The 20963-nt window shown below is 45.9% G+C and overlaps 1 protein-coding gene across 1 annotated transcript in view; it reads right to left on the bottom strand.

Annotated features, from left to right (window-relative positions):
* LOC143986781 (uncharacterized) overlaps positions 1-20001 on the bottom strand; it is a 154645-nt gene extending 134644 nt beyond the window's left edge. Inside the window, exons 1-2 of the mRNA XM_077485187.1 lie at positions 19939-20001; positions 19466-19525 (exon numbers count right to left, since the gene is read on the bottom strand). Coding sequence (XP_077341313.1) covers positions 19466-19525; positions 19939-20001 — 123 coding nt within the window. The remainder of the gene's footprint in view (positions 1-19465; positions 19526-19938) is intronic.
* Between the last annotated feature and the right edge of the window lie 962 nt (positions 20002-20963).

Genomic DNA, 20963 nt, shown 5'->3' with positions numbered 1-20963 from the left:
AGGTAAAATTCAGGCGCTCGCACTGGTTGTATTAAAAATGCATATAATGATGTGTTAACGTTGGAAGCCAGTCTCCCTCCACCCATTCTATAAGGGAACCATTGAAGGCGTGCTGACCAGCGACATCATTGTCTGGTATGGGAACTGCAGTTCTGCTGACCGCAAGACCATGCAGCGGCTAGTGAAGATGGACAAAAAGATTATCTGTGTCTCTCTCCCCTCCATCCTGGACATTTTCCATACACGATGCTCCAGTAAAGCTACCAGTATCGTGAAGGGTCCTACCCATGCCTCCCACAGTCTCTTCCAGCTCTTGCCATCAGGTAGAAGGTACCAGAGTATCAAAACCAGGACTGAGACTGCTCAACAGTTTTTTCCCCAAGGCTGTGAGAGCCCTCAACTCCAATACTCTTTTAAATCTCTTCTACAACCTATGAATTGTGACCAGGAACGTCTCACTTCCCCTTTCTTTTACTCTTGAAATATGCACCAGACACTTTTATAAACACTTGCTGCTAGAAAGACGGGCCCTGGGGAATTCAACATTTTGTTCTACCGCATGTCCTCACGTGTAGTAGAAGAACAATGCAGCTTGACTTGACTTGGCTTCCAGGAATTCAGCTCCTTTGTAAAAAGTGAAGGCTCACTATAATATAAGTCCATGGAGGTGCTTAACTTATTTATATGACAGGTTTATAGTACTGCCAAAAGACAGCTATCACTGAGAGCCTGACGCTGATCCTTCTGGTCTCAGCATCTTTAAGCCCCTGTACACACAGTCGGACATTCCGACCACAAAATCCGTCAGATTTTTTCCGACGGATTTTGTCCGAAACTGGTGTTGCATACACACGGTCAGACAAAGTTGTCGGAAAATCCGATTGTTCGGAACATGATGACGTTCGTTCGTTATGTGGGGACTAAGTTCAGGCTAGTAGCCAATCGTTTTGATCTCGTAATTTGATCTGAGCATGCGTGGCACTTTGTCCGATCGGAATTCTCTTCAAACGATCGGACAAAGTCCGATCGGACCATGTTGTCGGAAAATTTTATATCCAGCTCTCAAACTTTGTTGGTCGGATATTCCGACGGAAACAGTCCGTTGGAGCCCACACATGGTCGGATTACCCGACAACGCGGTCTGATCGGACATTTTCCGTCTGAATTTCCGACCGTGTGTACAAGGGCTAACAGTAGAGTCGCTGCAGCTGCCAATCTATGCTCCTTGGAAGAAAAGCTGCCAACGTTTCTGTAGGATTTGTCTTGTAGGTATTTCATCGATAAGGAGACACAGAGGATGAAGAGACAGTGAGTGTGACAGATATGTCCCAAGCTAACACACGGCCCTATCTATATAACATCCCCCAATCTCTATGTCTAGATAATGGGAATGTCATTTTTGACCATTCATGTAACTCTGTGTTTATGTGGTTATGTGGTGCGTTTACACCTCTGATTGTAGAGACGCAGAGCTTGGGTAACACAGGGTTACATGAATTGTCATAAATTCATTTCACATTATCTGGACAGAGTGCTAGGTGCTGGATTATATAGATATATATATATTTACATCTTATAACAGGACAATGTTTTCTTTGAGTACCAATTTTGTATTATATAACTTGCTAGCTGTAGGACATCACTCGGACCCTTATGTACCCAACATCACTCCCTGGTCACCCCAGACTGCCATTAAAATAAATCCTTCCCCATTCTGCCACTGTCATACCCTCCACAATCCTCTCCTCTACATACAGGAGGGATTACATTGGACTGGATCTGGGCTGTACTGATGGCACAGAAAGGATAGTAGGACTACAGAGGGAGGACACTGCGAGAGAGGACCAACATAGAGGTCAGATGAGAAGGATGGGATGGAGGAGGAGGCAGTGGCATAGCGTGGGTTGTCAGTACTCGGGGCAAGGCAAGTAATTGGCGCCCCCTAACCTGTGGACTTTTAGCACTCCCTTCCCTTCCTACAATAGTACTGACCAGCCCGATTCCTACACTGACCACTACACTAACCTATCTGACCACTAACCTAACCTACCTAATTCCTATTCTGGCATACCTGATTCCTACACTGACCTACCTGTCCACTACACTACCTGACTGCTACACTATCCAATACACTACCCTGACCACTACACTACCCACTACACTACCTTGACCCCTACACTACCACTGCCCACTACACTACCACTGCCCACTACACTACAATGACCAGTACACTACACTGACCAATACACTACCCTGCACTGACCACTATCCACTACACTGACCACTACCCTATACTGTCCACTACACTGCACTGACCACTACACTGTACTAACCACTACCTACTACTCTACACTGACCACTACACCACCTCTACCAACTACACTACACTGACCACTACCCTGACCCCTACACTACCCACTACACTACACTGACAAATATCCACTACACTGTCTACTACACTACCCACTACACTGCACTACACTACTCTGCACTGCACTGACCACTATCCACTACACTACCCACTGCACTGATGACTACCCACTACAATGTCCACTACACTACACTGCACTACCCACTACACTACCCACTACACTACCCTGCACTGACCACTATCCACTACACTACACTGTCTACTACACTACCTACTGCACTGACCACTACACCACACTGACTACTACACTACACTGTGCTGACCACTACACTAACCACTACACTGTACTAAGCACTACAGTGCACTAACCACTACAATGACCTACCTATAGTATTTCAATATTGACCACTACACAGCATGACTCTAACTGCTTGTTTACTCTCTCTCTCTGGCTGGCTGCTTCTTCTCCCCAGACCATGTCCACTCCCCCCAGGCCAGCAACATGACTCGTCTCTCACAAGGGAGTCTCACCTGTTTTTTGTCTTCCAGCCATGATCGATCTGCTCTGCCACACTGACAGACTGGCTGCCACAATGGGGAAATGATTAGAGATCAGGAGGAGAGAAGGACAAGAAAAAGATGGCGGCGGCGGGTCAAATAAAGGCGGGGCGGGACTCCAGGAGCAACCTTTGCACATGTGCCACCCGACATCTCAGACAGGCCAGCCCGGCCACTGCACATGACCCCATTCGCCCAATCACAGGGCGCTGGCCGTCCTGCCTGATTGAACATGATGGCCGGAGAGCAGGGACACAGTATATCGGAATTCAGACAGAGTGACACACACTAGCTTTGGATTTCGCCCCCCAAAATCTTGCGCCTGGGGCCACAGCCCCCCTCCTACCCCCCACGTTATGCCACTGTGAGGAGAACCTAGAATGGAGGAAGAGGAGGACATGGGATGGAGGAGGAGGTCCTAGAATGGAGGAAGAGGAGGACATAGGATGGCGAAGATGGCACTGCAAAAGGAGGACATGGGGTGGGGACAAGGGACTGGAGAAGTTGGAGGACATGGGATGGCAGAAATGGGACTGGAGAAGGAAGAAGACATGGGATGGAGGAGGTGGAAGTGGAGAAGGAAGAGGACACGGGATGGGGGACAAAGGACTGGAAGAGGAGCACATTGGATGGAGAAGGAGGAGGACATGCAGGGCCGCTGATAAGCCAGTAAGACTGGCCCTGTTGTACCGGGCCTGGCCACCAGGGGGGGGCCCAGGCAATATAAACAGGGATGAAAGAATGCATAGTAACTAATTAAAAAAAAAAAAAGTGTAGCCCTCCCCTTCTTCAGCCCGCTCACCTTTAACTGTAAACAATGCTGGAGTGGGGCTGAATGGGGGAGAGCCAGGAGGGAGACACAAGGAGGTATGACTACAGCAATACAAGTTCTGCAGGAAACAGGATCGTCTGGAGCACAATTACACATAACTGGCTGGCTGCAGTGTCTTCCGTGTGATCAGCCAGTGTACAGGTTATCGTTCAGCCTCCCCTCCCTCTTGCCTTGCTGGTTACTTTTTTTTTTTATCTGCCTAACCTGACCTGCACATTGTCTGATCACATTGATAAGATTCCTGGAAGACTCTGTAGCAGCTTTTAACCATTTCAGCTTATAATCAACTATTTAGCCAGAGCTCTGTGTGCTGCACAGGTTGTTTGATATTTTAATTCTTTTTTGGAGAAGGATTTACTTCTAAATCAGGCTAGAAGCTTCACAGACCCATTAACTGGTTACTGTCCTCAGTAATCCTGACCAGTTCACTGTTTGTAAGAAAATGAGTATTTTGGAAATTGTATGTGAAGCTGTCTTCTGTCACTTGGTTGTACTTTCAAAGGAAAATCACTGACTTGATCTTGCAGAGGTGGTTTAAATAGAGTGGATCAGCCCTGTGATACTATATACTTGTACACTGGGTTCAGCCATAAACGGAGTCTCTGACCATCTCCTGAATCAATCATGTCTGCGATCCCTAACCATCTCCTGTACTATGTATGCAGTCTCTGATCATCTCCTGTACCATGTCTGCAGTCTCTGATCATCTCCTGTACCATGTCTGCAGTCTCTGATCATCTCCTGTATTATGTATGCAGTCTCTGATCATCTCCTGTACTATGTCTGCAGTCTCTGATCATCTCCTGTATTATGTATGCAGTCTCTGATCATCTCCTGTACCATGTCTGCAGTCTCTGATCATCTCCTGTATTATGTATGCAGTCTCTGATCATCTCCTGTACTATGTCTGCAATCCCTAACTGTCTCCTGTACTATGTCTGCAGTCTCTGATCATCTCCTGTACTATGTCTGCAGTCTCTGATCATCTCCTGTACTATGTCTGCAGTCTCTGATCATCTCCTGTATTATGTATGCAGTCTCTGATCATCTCCTGTACTATGTCTGCAATCCCTAACTGTCTCCTGTACTATGTCTGCAGTCTCTGATCATCTCCTGTACTATGTCTGCAGTCTCTGATCATCTCCTGTACCATGTCTGCAGTCTCTGATCATCTCCTGTACCATGTCTGCAGTCTCTGATCATCTCCTGTACCATGTCTGCAGTCTCTGATCATCTCCTGTACCATGTCTGCTGTCTCTGATCATCTCCTGTACCATGTCTGCAGTCTCTGATCATCTTCTGTACCATGTCTGCAGTCTCTGATCATCTCCTGTACTATGTCTGCAGTCTCTGACCCTCTCCTGTACTATGTCTGCAGTCTCTGATCATCTCCTGTACCATGTCTGCAGTCTCTGATCATCTCCTGTACCATGTCTGCAGTCTCTGATCATCTCCTGTACCATGTCTGCAGTCTCTGATCATCTCCTGTACCATGTCTGCAGTCTCTGATCATCTCCTGTACCATGTCTGCAGTCTCTGATCATCTCCTGTACTATGTCTGCAGTCTCCGATCATCTCCTGTACTATGTCTGCAGTCTCTGATCATCTCCTATAGTATGTATGCAGTCTCTGACCATCTCCTGTACTATGTCTGCAGTCTCTGACCCTCTCCTGTACTATGTCTGCAGTCTCTGATCATCTCCTGTGGTATGTCTGCAGTCTCTGACCATCTCCTGTGGTATGTCTGCAGTCTCTGATCATCTCCTGTGGAATGTCTGCAGTCTCTGATCATCTCCTGTAGTATGTCTGCAGTCTCTGATCATCTCCTGTACCATGTCTAAAGTCTCTGACCATCTCCTGTGGAATGTCTGCAGTCTCTGACCATCTCCTGTACTATATCTGCAGTCTCTGACCATCTGGGGAGGGGTGGGGCTGGAGGAGGGACCAGGGGAGAAAACAGGGTGGAGCTGAGGACATGGGATGGAGGAGATGGGACTGGAGAAGGAAGAGGACATGGGATGAAGGAGATGGGACTGGAGAAGGAGGAGGACATGGGATGGAGGAGATGGGACTGTAGAAGGAAGAGGACATGGGATGGAGGAGGATGACATGAGTTGGGGAGAAGGGACAGGAAGTGGAGCACATAGGATGGAGGAGGACATAGGACTGGAGGAGTAAGAGGACATGGGATGGAGGTTATATTGGGTTGTTAGAGTATTAAAATAAAAGAGGGTGCACTGAAGGACTTGGCGGGATGGCCAGTGGGTGGATTCGGTGGGACAGCCAGTGGGCGGGCCTTGAGGAATGTTTGTGGTCAGGCCCAGGGGGGCCCAGACCTAAAGCTGCGTAAGGGGCCCCAAAATTTCTGATGGCTGCCCTGAGTGTTACCCATCAGTGCCCATCGGTGCCTACTATCAGTGCCATCTATCAGTGCCCATCAGTGCCACCTATGAGTGCAACCTCGTCAGTGCCTCCTCATCAGTGCCCACCAGTGCTGCCTCATCAATGTGGCCTATCAGTGCCAATTAATGCTACCTCATCAGTGGCCATCAGTGCCTCCTTATTAGTGTCGCCTATCAGTGCCCCCTACCAGTGCCCATCAGTGCCACCAATCAGTGCAGCCTCATTAGTGTCCATCAGTGCCGCCTCATCAGCGCCCATCAGTGAAGGAAAACAATTACCATTTGCTAAATTTCATAACAAACTATGACAAAGTTCTATTTGTGCAAAAAAAAATTATAAAAATGTTATATGGGTACAGTGTAGCATGACCGCACAATTGTCATTCAAAGAGCGACAGCGCTGAAAGCTGAAAATTGGCCTGGGCAGGAAGGGGTAAAAGTGCTCAGTAGGCAAGTTCCACCTATTGAAAGTTTTGAGTACTGTCATTTTTTGCTGTTTTGAGGCTTTCCACGTTTAGTGTCTATTTACTCAACACAACCTCATCTTTTGTTTGGTACAAAAGAAAGTCAGGGTTTATATTATGTTTATGGGCACTAAAATTCATTCTAGTGTATTTTTTTTACTGCAAGTATGAATTTGATAAAAGATTACACATATATCATTTGATGTAAAAAAAACAAAAATTGCAGCCGCCATATTTTTCTCTTCTGCAGGGGCTCTTCGTTTACAAAGTCAATTTAAAGGGAAACTTCACAAGGAAAAACTGTATGGGGCTTTAGTAATTTTCTAGCCAAAAACTGCTGATTTTTCATGTCTCTGAGTTATGCAATGGAATGAGCTGTGAGCATGTCTTCCTTAATTACTCAGATTCTTCCTGTCTGTCTTTGCCCAGTTGTCCATTAAGTTTAACCATTAGAAAAAAAATGAGTAAAAATAAAAAAATTTAAATAAAAAAAAGTAACCAATAGAAAATAAAATAGAAATCCTCCCTATACAGAGCCCTCTACTGTGTTAGATCCAGAGGGAGGAAAAAAGTCCCTTTAAAGCATAATCCATTTTTCTCCAACAGGGGAAACAATCCTTCCTGATCCCCTAGGTTATGGGGTTTCCAAACTTTTCAGTACAAGGGCCATATACATTTCACATACATTTAGGGTTAAAAGGGTTGTAAAGGTTTGTGTTTAAAAAAAAAAACCTCCTCTGTGCAGTTGGTTTTGCACAGAGTGGTCCCAATCCTCCTCTTCTGGGGTCCCTCAGTGGCACTCCTGGCTCCTCCTCTTCTCAAGAGCCCCGTCAGAGAAGCGCTCTCCCTGGGGCATTCATGCAGGTGTGCTCCTGTGGCCTGCTGCTGGATCTATTGACACAGAAAGCAGGACTCACCCCCTGCCCCCCCCCCCCCCCGGTGCCCATGTCATTGGATTTGATTGACAGCAGTGGGAGCCAATGGCTGTGCTGCTATCAATCTAGCCAATCAGGATCAATCATTCATTGCAATATATTTTTTAAGCTGGCCAACTGCTTTAGAGTAATCCCTCTCTGGCCAGTCCCTACTCTGCTCTGCAAATTGCAGATGCTCCAATGAATATAGTGTCAATATGGGGCAAATTGTTGTAGGAGAGCTACGAAGTTCTGGTCTGGTTACTGACCTGCACTGCAATAAAAATAAGGTTTTTGTGCAAGCTTTGCTAGAAAGGGTATATAGCAGTGTGAAACCAGCCCTAGGACAACCAGGTGTTCCTGGATCAACAATCCCTTGCTTTGTTAACTATAAAGGTTAATATGCAGTTATACCCTGTGGATTTAGGAATACATTTCATTTTTTAACAATTAGCTGAGCTGGCTAGAACTAGTTCCTATTCCACTTTTCACAGCTCTGTCTCATTGCTATATGACACATGTATGATGAGTTGATCTTGGCTCTGTGAGGAGGCTTTGCCTTCATCTCTTCTTGGCTGCCCCATCATTCTGCTCCACACTGTCCATCTGGCTCTGCACTAGGGTTGCCACCTTTTCTTCTTGCCGAACCCGAACACTTTAGCGATGCACGCTAATTTTGTTTGTAGTATACACCAGGGGCGGACTGATAACTCATGGGGCCCCCGGGTAATAGGAGATTATGGGGGCCCCGGGCAATAGGAGATTATGGGGCCCCCCAGGCACTAGGAGAAGTTTATTGGCCCCCGGGCAATAGGAGAAGATTATGGGGCCCCCAGGCAATAGGAGAAGATTATGGGCCCCCCAGGCAATAGATTATGGGGCCACACAGTATACACACAAACACACACATACAGTATATACACAATATATACACACACAGTATACACACACAGAATAGGTACTGGAGAGGTGGGGCAGCTATAATCTTGGGATTTAAAAAAAAACACAAATTTTTACATATTGTCCCTGGTTTTATTGAGGCTGGCAACTCTGATGGGGCCCCTTAGTGGCCCCCGAATGGTCAGTCCGCCCCTGGTATACACTATAGGATTGCAAAAGACTTTAAACACCTTTGGGTGCCCCAGGGAGAGTAGTAATACGGGGCGCTACACATGCCAAGACAAACAGTGGGTGTAGCCAAATTGGGTTAGCAGATATGTGTGTGTGACTATCTCAGTTACTTGGAGAGTCACAGTTCAATCTGAATAATGTGTCCGGGTTTCACGCGGACTGAAACCCAGACACATACATCAAAACTTGGACTGTTTGGCTGAATCCCAGAGATAAGTGGCAACCCTACATGGTGCTCCAACCTCCTTGGTTCACTCTAATATGCATTGGTTACTATGTTTATTGGGGCACTGTATACATTTATGGGTCACTCTAATATCCATGGGGTACGCTGCCTATGGGACATTCTAACCTTCATGGAATGCGCCTATGGAGTGCTCTAACATTCATGGGGTAATCTGTCTATTGGGTTACTGTAGCATCCATGGGGTGCTCCAAAGTTTATGGGGCACTCTAACCTCCATGGGTTGCTCTATTGTCCATAGAACACTCTAACCTTTGCTTTGTCTATGGTGTGCTCTTACATCTATTGGTCACTCTAGCATCCATGGGATGCTGTAACATCTATGGGGTGCTCTACCCTCCGTGGGGATGCCTAACGCCTATGTGCAGCCCTAAGTCCATCTTTAGCTGGATAACCAACCAGCCATTCCTATCAGCTGTTTTCGCTTTTTTTGCACAATACCTCATTTATTATGCAAATATTTATTTAAATGTCTAAGAAACCTTGGTTGAGTTTATAAAGATTAATGGTGTTGAGCTACCGTTTAACCACATGTAGAAAAAAAGGAAGAGGACATGGGATGAAGGAGATGGGACTGGAGAAGGAAGAGGACATGGGATGAAGGAGATGGGACTGGAGAAGGAAGAGGACATGGGATGAAGGAGAGGGAACTGGAGAAGGAAGAGGACATGGGATGAAGGAGATGGGACTGGAGAAGGAAGAGGACATGGGATGAAGGAGATGGGACTGGAGAAGGAAGAGGACATGGGATGAAGGAGATGGGACTGGAGAAGGAAGAGGACATGGGATGAAGGAGAGGGAACTGGAGAAGGAAGAGGACATGGGATGAAGGAGATGGGACTGGAGAAGGAAGAGGACATGGGATGAAGGAGATGGGACTGGAGAAGGAAGAGGACATGGGATGAAGGAGAGGGAACTGGAGAAGGAAGAGGAAATGGGATGAAGGAGATGGGACTGGAGAAGGAAGAGGACATGGGATGAAGGAGATGGGACTGGAGAAGGAAGAGGACATGGGATGAAGGAGATGGGACTGGAGAAGGAAGAGGACATGGGATGAAGGAGATGGGACTGGAGAAGGAAGAGGACATGGGATGAAGGAGAGGGAACTGGAGAAGGAAGAGGACATGGGATGAAGGAGATAGGACTGGAGAAGGAAGAGGACATGGGATGAAGGAGATGGGACTGGAGAAGGAAGAGGACATGGGATGAAGGAGATGGGACTGGAGAAGGAAGAGGACATGGGATGAAGGAGATGGGACTGGAGAAGGAAGAGGACATGGGATGAAGGAGATGGGACTGGAGAAGGAAGAGGACATGGGATGAAGGAGAGGGAACTGGAGAAGGAAGAGGACATGGGATGAAGGAGATGGGACTGGAGAAGGAAGAGGACATGGGATGAAGGAGATGGGACTGGAGAAGGAAGAGGACATGGGATGAAGGAGATGGGACTGGAGAAGGAAGAGGACATGGGATGAAGGAGATGGGACTGGAGAAGGAAGAGGACATGGGATGAAGGAGATGGGACTGGAGAAGGAAGAGGACATGGGATGAAGGAGATGGGACTGGAGAAGGAAGAGGACATGGGATGAAGTAGATGGGACTGGAGAAGGAAGAGGACATGGGATGAAGGAGATGGGACTGGAGAAGGAAGAGGACATGGGATGAAGGAGATGGGACTGGAGAAGGAAGAGGACATGGGATAAAGGAGATGGGACTGGAGAAGGAAGAGGACATGGGATAAAGGAGATGGGACTGGAGAAGGAAGAGGACATGGGATGAAGGATATGGGACTGGAGAAGGAAGAGGATATGGGATGGAGGAGAAGGACATGGGATGGGAGAGAAGGGACTGGAAATGGAAGAGGAGCACATGGGATGGAGAAGGAGGAGGACATGGGATGGAGGAGATGGGACTGTAGAAGGAAGAGGACATGGGATGGAGGAGGAGGACATGAGATGGGGAGAAGGGACAGGAAGTGGAGCATATGGGATGGAGGAGGACATAGGAGTGGAGGAGTAAGAGGACATGGGATGGAGGTTATATTGGTTTGTTAGAGTATTAAAATAAAAGCGGGTGCACTGAAGGTCTTGGTGGGATGGATTCGGTGGGACAGCCAGTGGGTGGGCCTTGAGGAATGTTTGTGGTCAGGCCCAGACCTAAAGCTGCGTAAGGGGCCCCAAAATTTCTGATGACTGCCCTGAGTGTTACCCATCAGTGCCTACTATCAGTGCCCATCAGTGCCACCTATCAGTACCCATCAGTGCCACCTATGAGTGCAACCTCGTCAGTGCCTCCTCATCAGTGCCCACCAGGGCTGTGTTATCAATGTGGCCTATCAGTGCCAATTAATGCTGCCTCATCAGTGGCCATCAGTGCCTCCTTATTAGTGTCACCTATCAGTGCCCCCAATCGGTGAAGCCTCATCAGTGCCCACCAGTGCCGCCTCATCAGTGCCCACCAGTGCCGCCTCATCAGTGCCCATCAGTGCAGCCTCATTAGTGTCCATCAGTGCCACTTCATCAGCGCCCATCAGTGAAGGAAAACAATTACCGTTTGCTAAATTTTATAACAAACTATGAAAAAGTTTGCTCTTTTTCAAAATGTTCTGTCTTTTTTAATTTATTTAGCAAAAAATAAAAACCCAGTTGTGATTAAATACCATGAAAAGAAAAGCTCTATTTGTGCGAAAAAAAATATAAATTTTTTATATGGGTACAGTGTAGCATGACCACGCAATTGTCATTCAAAGAGCGACAGCGCTGAAAGCTGAAAATTGGCCTGGGCAGGAAGGGGTAAAAGTGCTCAGTAGGCAAGTTCCACCTATTGAAAGTTTTGAGTACTGTCATTTTTTGCTGTTTTGAGGCTTGCCACGTTTAGTGTCTATTTACTCAACACAACCTCATCTTTTGTTTGGTACAAAAGAAAGTCAGGGTTTATATTATGTTTATGGGCACTAAAATTCATTCTAGTGTATTTTTTTTACTGCGAGTATGAATTTGATAAAAGATTACACAAATATCATTTGATGTAAAAAAAACAAAAATTGCAGCCGCCATATTTTTTTCTTCTGCAGGGGCTCTTCGTTTACAAAGTCAATTTAAAGCGAAACTTCACAAGGAAAAACTGTATGGGGTTTTAGTAATTTTCTAGCCAAAAACTGCAGATTTTTCATGTCTCTGAGTTATGCAATGGAATGAGCTGCGAGCATGTCTTCCTCAATTACTCAGATTCTTCCTGTCTGTCTTTGCCCAGTTGTCCATTAAGTTTAACCATTAGAAAAAAATGAGTAAAAATAAAAAAATAAAAAAAAGGAACCAATAGAAAATAAAATAGAAATCCTCCCTATACAGAGCCCTCTACTGTGTTAGATCCAGAGGGAGGAAAAGGGTCTCAAACTGGTGGCCCTCCAGCTGTTACGAAACTACGAGCCCCATCATGCCTCTGCCCATGGCAGTCGTGCTTGCCAACTGTCAGCCTTGCAATGCCTCATGGGAGTTGTAGTTTTGCAACAGCTGGAGGGCCGCCAGTTTGAGACACCGGCAAAGCATAATCCATTTTTCTCCAACAGGGGAAACAATCCTTCCTGATCCCTTAGGTTAGGGGTTTCCAAACTTTTCAGTACAAGGGCCATATACATTTCACATACATTGAGGGTTAAAAGGGTTGTAAAGGTTTGTGTTTAAAAAAAAAAAAAACCTCCTCTGTGCAGTTGGTTTTGCACAGAGTGGTCCCAATCCTCCTCTTCTGGGGTCCCTCAGTGGCGCTCCTGGCTCCTCCTCTACTCAAGAGCCCCGTCAGAGAAGCGCTCTCCCTGGGGCATTCATGCAGGTGCGCTCCTGTGGCCTGCTGCTGGATCTATTGACACAGACAGCAGGACTCACCCCCTGCCCATGTCATTGGATTTGATTGACAGCAGTGGGAGCCAACGGCTGTGCTGCTATCAATCTAGCCAATCAGGATCAATCATTCATTGCAATATATTTTTAAGCTGGCCAACTGCTTTAGAGTAATCCCTCTCTGGCCAGTCCCTACTCTGCTCTGCAAATTGCAGATGCTCCAATGAATATAGTGTCAATATGGGGCAAATTGTTGTAGGAGAGCTACGAAGTTCTGGTCTGGTTACTGACCTGCACTGCAATAAAAATAAGGTTTTTGTGCAAGCTTTGCTAGAAAGGGTATATAGCAGTGTGAAACCAGCCCTAGGACAACCAGGTGTTCCTGGATCAACAATCCCTTGCTTTGTTAACTATAAAGGTTAATATGCAGTTATACCCTGTGGATTTAGGAATACATTTCATTTTTTAACAATTAGCTGAGCTGGCTAGAACTAGTTCCTATTCCACTTTTCACAGCTCTGTCTCATTGCTATATGACACATGTATGATGAGTTGATCTTGGCTCTGTGAGGAGGCTTTGCCTTCATCTCTTCTTGGCTGCCCCATCATTTTGCTCCACACTGTCCATCTGGCTCTGCACTAGGGTTGCCACCTTTTCTTCTTGCCGAACCCGAACACTTTAGCGGTGCACAGCAATTTTGTTTGAAGTATACACCAGGGGCAGACTGACAACTCATGGGGCCCCCGGGTAATAGGAGATTATGGGGCCCCCGGGTAATAGGAGATTATGGGGCCCCCAGGCAATAGGAGATTATGGAGCCCCCAGGCAATAGGAGATTATGGGGCCCCGGGCAATAGGAGAAAATTATGGGGCCCCCAGGCAATAGGAGAAGATTATGGGCCCCCCAGGCAATAGATTATGGGGCCAGCCCTAAGTCCATCTTTAGCTGGATAACCAACCAGCCATTCCTATCAGCTGTTTTCACTTTTTTTGCACAATACATCATTTATTATGCAAATATTTATCTAAATGTCTTAGCCCTTGTACACACGGTCAGAGATTCCGTCGGAATGTTTCCTATCGGACTGTTTTGTCGGATATTCCAACTGTGTGTGGTCTGCATCGGACTGTTTCCGACGGACCAATTTTTCCAACTTGCCGACAAAATGCTCAGATCGGACATACTCCGATCATGTGTAGCCTACTCCGACGGACAAGGTGCCACGCATGCTCAGATCAAATTCCTAGACCAAAGCTATTGGCTACTAGCCTGGACATAGTCCCGTCCTAATGAAATAACGTCATCACGTTACGTACTATCGGATTTTCCGACAACTTAGTCCGACCGTGTGTATGCAACATCACTTCCAGACCTCTTCTGGAATTACTCCGACGGATTTGGTTGTCGGAATCTCCGATCGTGTGTACAAGGGCTAAGAAACCATAAACTTGGTTGAGTTTATAAAGATGAATAGTGTTGAGCTACCGTTTAACCACCTGTAGAAACAGATATTTTAAATAGATTATATAAAAAAAAAGTGGTAATTGAATCCACAATCCCAGCGCTGCAAATCTATAAATACAAATAAAAATATACTCCAAAATATTACCACATATGTTGAAATATAAATAAACATGTTAAATACATATACCATTGTTGTAAATGACATAAAAAGCATCCAAAATAATTAAAGCCACAATCTCGGTGCAGTGAATTATCAATAATATGTAAAGTGCATGCTACAAATTTGTGGTTGCACACATTATTATTTGTAGAATGCAGCTTGCTTATTATTATTCATGGTTCACTGCACTGAGATTGTGGATTTAATTCTTTTGGGTGTTCTTTATGAAATTTACAACATTGGTATATGTATTCCACATGTTGGAGCACATTAATCAGTAGATTTGCAGCATTGGTATCGTATATTCAATTACCATTTTTTATGCAATTAATTTATAATATTTCGACATATGTGGTAATATTTTGGAGTATATTTATTTTTTTGGTATTTATAGATTTATTGCACTGGGATTGTGTATCCAATTACCACTTTTTTATTTAAATGTATTTAAAATATGTTTCTACATGTGGTTAAAGGGTAGTGCAACACTATTAATCTTTATATATTAATATATTAAAGAGGGAGTCCACTGTAAAAAAAAAATATTAAAAGCCAGCAGCTACAAATACTTCAACTGCTGACTTTTAATAAATGGACACTCACCTGTCCCAGGGTCCAGCGATGTCGGCAGTCGAGACCGATCGATCGGCTCTCGGCTGCTGCCACCGCCATTCTCGGTGAGGGAATCAGGAAGTGAAGCGTTGCGGCTTCACTTTCTGGCTCCCTACTGCGCATGCGCGAGTCGCGCAGCTCAATGGGAATGGTCCGCGCTGTTTCTGGGACCCGTGTGTGGGACAGGAAGAGCCATAGACTGCCGTGGGAGTCTATGCCCGGAAGTGGCAGGTATCTGCACCCTCCCTCCCCCCTGAAAGGTGCCGATTGTGGCACCGGAGGGGGGGAGGGTTCCGATGAGCGGAAGTTCCACTTTAGGGTGGACCTCCGCTTTAAGTTGTGGAATGTGGGAACACATTTCATGGTGAGCAGCAGCTTGAAGCATTTATAATATTAAAAGTAAGGGGCAGTGCAGTAGTTTGACTTTCCCCACCCACACTCCCTATATGGGATTGGTTACTAGGTTAGCAAGGGAGCGTCTGAAAAGTTCAGCCGGAACTTTGAGAGCTGCTGCAGTGTGAAGCTTCTCAGCCACAGCCAGCGTGAATAATGTGTTCGGGGATCAGGCAAGCTGAATCCCGGGCACATGATTCAATTCCCGTACTGTCCGGGTGAATCCTGTACAGGTGGCAACCCTACTCTGCACACGCATCTATGCAAGGACATGTCTAGACATGTCATCTATGCAAGGACATGTTTTTATCTCATTGAACATTTTAATTATTTGACTGTTTGTCCTTTCAAGACTATCCCGATCGGGGCTTTCAAATGCGCCTAAATGCATCAAAAATGCACCGGAATTCACATGTCGCTAGACAAAGCTGTGTGCTGCGGAACATTGCCAAAAAATTCTGCATGCATGATTTTTGGTCCCATGTGGTCAAATGAATAGGGCTGCCCTAACTAGGGCAGGACCTAGGGTGGTCGGGGCCCCTGGGCTTGAGTCACTTTCGGGCCCTACCTTCTATACATTACCATATAACACGCAACCCAAGTTGAGGAGGGAAGTTTAAAGGAAAAAAACTTACATTTAAATGCCCATCAATGCAGTCTTATCAGTGTCCATCTGCAGCTTTGTCAGTGTAGCCTTGTCATTTGCAGCCTTGCCCCAGTGTCATTTGCAGCCTTGTCGTCATTGCAGTCTTAAAGTTTAAAAATGGCGCCGCCGAGATACAGGGTCCTCTCGCAGTCCCGAGCGGAGCCGAGAGTAGGCGAGTGTACTCGGCTCGGCTCACAGTCACAGACATCCGAACTGGGGATGAGCTCCGGCGTGTTTGCACACTCCACGTGCAGAGCCCGACAGGAAGTCGGCGCAACGCTGAGCTAATAACAGGCAGTGAGACATTGCCCCAATGTGCACTGTGCTGACTTCCTGGTGGGCTCTGCACGTATCGTGTGCGAACACGCCGGAGCTCATCCCTAATCTCAACCTGCAAAAATGTCTAATTTCAGGGAGGTGACGCGACAAGACCCCCCCCCCCCCCCACATGACACATTAGTATATGTGTGAACATTTTCTGTGTATGTGTGTATAATGTCACACATATACACCTCATATCACTTACATACAGCCTATGTAGGCTGTGCGTGAGAGTGATGTGAGTTGTATATGTGTAAGACACACTACAGGAGATGGTCAGAGACTGCAGACACGATACAAGAGATGGTCAGAGACTGCAGACATGGTACAAGAGATGATCAGAGACTGCAGACATGGTACAAGAGATGGTCAGAGACTGCAGATATGGTACAAGATATGATCAGAGACTGCAGACATGGTACAAGAGATGATCAGAGACTGCAGACACGATACAAGAGATGGTCAGAAACTACAGAATGATACAGATGGTCAGAGACTGCAGACATGGTACAAGAGATGATCAGAGACTGCAGACATGGTACAAGAGATGGTCAGAGACTGCAGACACGATACAAGAGATGGTCAGAGACTGCAGATATGGTACAAGAGATGGTCAGAGACTGCAGACATGATACATGAGATAGTCAGAGACTGCAGACATGATACAAGAGATAGTCAGAGACTGCAGACACGATACAAGAGATAGTCAGAGACTGCAGACACGATACATGAGATGATCAGAGACTGTGTTTATAGTTGAATTCAGTGTACAAGTGTAGAGCCGGCTCCTGAAGAGCATGTGCTATAGGTTTTGAAATTTAATGTTACACAATAATTTGGTGTGACCATGTGTAGGCAAGACAGCTTGAGCCAAATTCCGTTGGAATTCCTTCGGGAAAACCATCAGAGCTTTTTCCGACGAGAATTCCGATCGTGTGTACGCGGCATAAGAGTGCCTGAACTTTCTTCCTAACCCTCTGATCCTATACTAAGAGACTGTTCCTTAACTACATTTTTACAAATAAAAATCCCTTTAAGTGGATCTGTCATCAGTCTCTAAAGTTTCTGGGCCATCTACCATGGGAAACCCTTAGATGCAAATCGAGGTGTGACACTCTAAACCGGTTTTGCAAGAGGGAGGTTGATCAGTAACATTGCACTACCTGAAGACATACATTTCTGGAAATCACCAGCCAGCATTACATGTGACTGTGCAGGGCTCCCCACCATCTTCTTTCCATTCAGCCAGAATGATGTGTGTGCTCAGTGCTGCAGGATCTTCTTATAGTCATACCTTCCTCTGATATGTCCTCCTGGGGCTTCAGGTACTGTGTATCTCCCTCCCAGCACCCCCATTTAGCACCTGTGTAGTCAAATGTGGTATGCTGGAGAGGGGGGGGGGTTCACTCTGTTTGCTGCACCATACACTTGCTCCTCCAGCCCTCGCTGTTACACATTTCCTCAGCCCCAGCTACTGTTCAAAGCACAGCCCCGCCACCACTTCTCTCTCTCTCTGTTCCAAAGCTCCTAGCAGCTGACAGTGGCCCTCTGAGTGACAGGTTCAGCTATGTATCTTGGCAGGGCCGTGGGGCCCCCTATTGGGTGGGGCCCATGGGCTTGAGCCCAGTCTTCAAGCCCAATAGTAAGTCTGGCCCTGCCCCTCTGCCCCAACGTGATGTCTTTTCTACCCCCAAAATGAGGGCTTCTCTATCCCCAACATGATGCCCCCTCTTCCCCCAACATGATGCCCCTCTGCCCCAACATGATGCCTTCTCTACCCCCAAGATGAGGACTTCTCTATCCCCAACATGGTGCCCCCTCTACCCCCAACATGATACCCACTCTTCTTCCCCCAAAATGATACCCCCTCTTCTTCCCCCAACATGATGCCCCCTCTACCCCCAACATGATGACTTCTCTACCCCCAACATGATGCCCCCGCTACCCCCAACATGATGCCCCCTCTTCCCCCAACATGTTGCCTTCTCTACCCCCAACATGATGACTTCTCTACCCCCAACATGATGACTTCTCTACCCCCAACATGATGCCCCCTCTTCCGCCAACATGATGCCCCCTCTACCCCCCAACATGATGCCTCAACATGATTATCCTTCTGCCCAAAGTACCAGCACATCAAGGGGAGATCAAAGGAGGACATTTTTAAAAAAAACCTTGGAGGTACAGTAGTCAGTGTTCTAACCTCCATCCTTTTTAGCCCCTGTGCTCTACACAAAAGATATAGAAAGGAAAGAAAAAGATTGCAGAGAAGAAAAGCCGGTCAGGGTGAGACTTTCCAAAAAAGTTGTTGAGTGAGGATATGGCTGTGCCCTGTACTCACCATCTCGCCTGTGCCGCAATAGTGTGATGGTGTTTGCCGAGTGAGTACAGCTGCTGCTCAGATTTCTTCTTTATGCTTGCTTTGAGCTTTCCTCTTTGTGACTTTGTTTAAAAAGCAGAACTATGGATGACATTTGGTAGAATTGTCAGTAAATCACAATTCTGAGATCACAAGTCTCTATTTCGAAACGACTGCTGGTTCTAGTTTAAGGTGAGTATTAGCCGTGATAATTTTTTTTTTCATATGCACTAACAGTTTGAGAGTCTACCTCCTTCTAACACAGACAGTACTCAACTGTTGTTGTTGCAAGTGCTGTTGCAAGTACAACCAGCTTGACTGAAGGAGCCACAGGGGATCTCTGAGCTTACTGAACTACAGACTGAGCATCTCTGTAGTAGCAGGTATATTCTCAGTCACACTCACGCCCACATATGGTCACATGACTGTCACTGGCCAGTAAAAAGTAAGAGCAGATGCAATGTATCACACATTGGGATTGAGTTACTAAAGGCAAATAAACTGTGCCCTTTGCAAGTGCAGTTGCTCCAGAATTTAGTAAATGAGTGAGCAGAAGCTCTGCTAACTTCCATCATCTAATCATGTGCAAACAAAAATGCTGTTTTTTCTTGTTTTTTTTCCTTGCATGTGATTGTGTATTCTTTGCAAAGTGACGTTTTACAGCTCATTTATGAAGCTCTGAAGCAAAAACGCACTTCCAAGTGCACAGCCTATTTGCCTTTAGTAAATCAACCCCGATATGTCACTGGTACCCACCTGTGTTCCTGGGGTGATCCCTCTCTTTATACACAAGGCAATGGGAACATTCCAAATGTTCTAGATAGTGTCGGGAGCTTATTATTTATCTTCTTTTTTTTTTTTTTCAGCTAGTGTCCTCACGTCTGTCTGGAAAAGGTCCGATGATTGATTTTACACACCGCAGTTTGTTAAACATCGCCGCGTCTGTGTCCTATGCTGATCTAGATCATGAATCCAAGTGGGAATCGCTCTCTCCTTCGCCACAAAAAAAATTGGGACAAAATAACGCAATGCTGCTCCATGTAATTCCATCGATTTGTAGCATCTGTCACAATGATCTTCCAGCAGGCTGTAAAATTCCAATATCATCCAGTATACAAAAAAATAAATCTTTAGAAACATTGTTCCAAGTAAAGGGAGGCGTCGGTTGTAGATTTGTGGATAGGCATTTCCTGGATCGTTGGCTTGGCTAGATTTAAACTAGGATTTACAGCCATCATCAGGAAGAGGGCAGCTAATATAAATACATTCCGTAGTCCTATGGTGGTATCCATAGTCCTGGGGTTAGTGGGGTTCCCAGGCTGGGGACAATGTCGTCCTGGCTGTTTGTCCTTTCAGGCGCGTCCTCTTCCTTATTTTATATATATACAGAAGTAAACAGTTACAGGTCAGGGCTTAAGGGGAAACCTACTGAACTGTCTTGAAGCGCCCCCTGGTGTCCCCTCATAGAACCACCACTGTATATTTTAGTTCATTTTTATTATTATTGTTATTATTATTATTATATAGGATTTATTTAGTGCCAACAGTTTGCGCAGTGCTTTACAAAATGAGGACAGACATTACAGTTACAATATAATTTGGTACAGGAGGAACCAAGGGCCCTGCTCATTAGAGCTTACATAAACAATTTTAGAAAAAAAGAAAAAAGGTGGGACTTTATGTGAAGCACGCAGTCAATAGTGAGGGGTCAAGAAATGATATATTTATTTTAAAACATGATGAAAAATTCCATACAAATAGGTACATGGGTCACAAAAATTCATCTATATTACCTATATTTATATTATATCGATATTACACATTGCATATACAAAGGCTCATAGTTCATCTATATTACATATATCAATATTGTATCAGTATTACACATTGCATGTACAGAGGCTCTACGCAGGCGCTGGCAGTAAAGCAGCGCTATATTTAACGCCACTTTATCGTCGTTTTACTGATGCTATTCAGCCGCTAGCGGGAGTTAAAATTGCCCAGCTAGCTGCTGAATAATGCCGCTAAAACAACGATAAAGCGAAAAAAGGGTTAAAACCACCCGAAGGAGGGTTTGCAGCCCTGCCCATTGTTTTCAATGGGAAGGGGTGCTTTAGGATCGGTAATTACACCGCTCCTACATCGCTCCACAGATGCGGCTTGCAGGACTTTTTTTGACCATCCTGCAAGCGCACCACTCCAGTGTAAAAAGCCCTCGGGGCTTTCGCACTGGAGACACAGCAGCGGCTGTTTC

Source organism: Lithobates pipiens, unplaced genomic scaffold, assembly GCF_037356315.1.
Source record: "Lithobates pipiens isolate NorthernLeopardFrog02 unplaced genomic scaffold, aLitPip1_a1.2 Scaffold_18, whole genome shotgun sequence".
NCBI lineage: Eukaryota > Metazoa > Chordata > Amphibia > Anura > Ranidae > Lithobates > Lithobates pipiens.
Note: the sequence above shows the minus strand (reverse complement) of the source record. Positions and strands in the feature narration are given on the sequence as shown.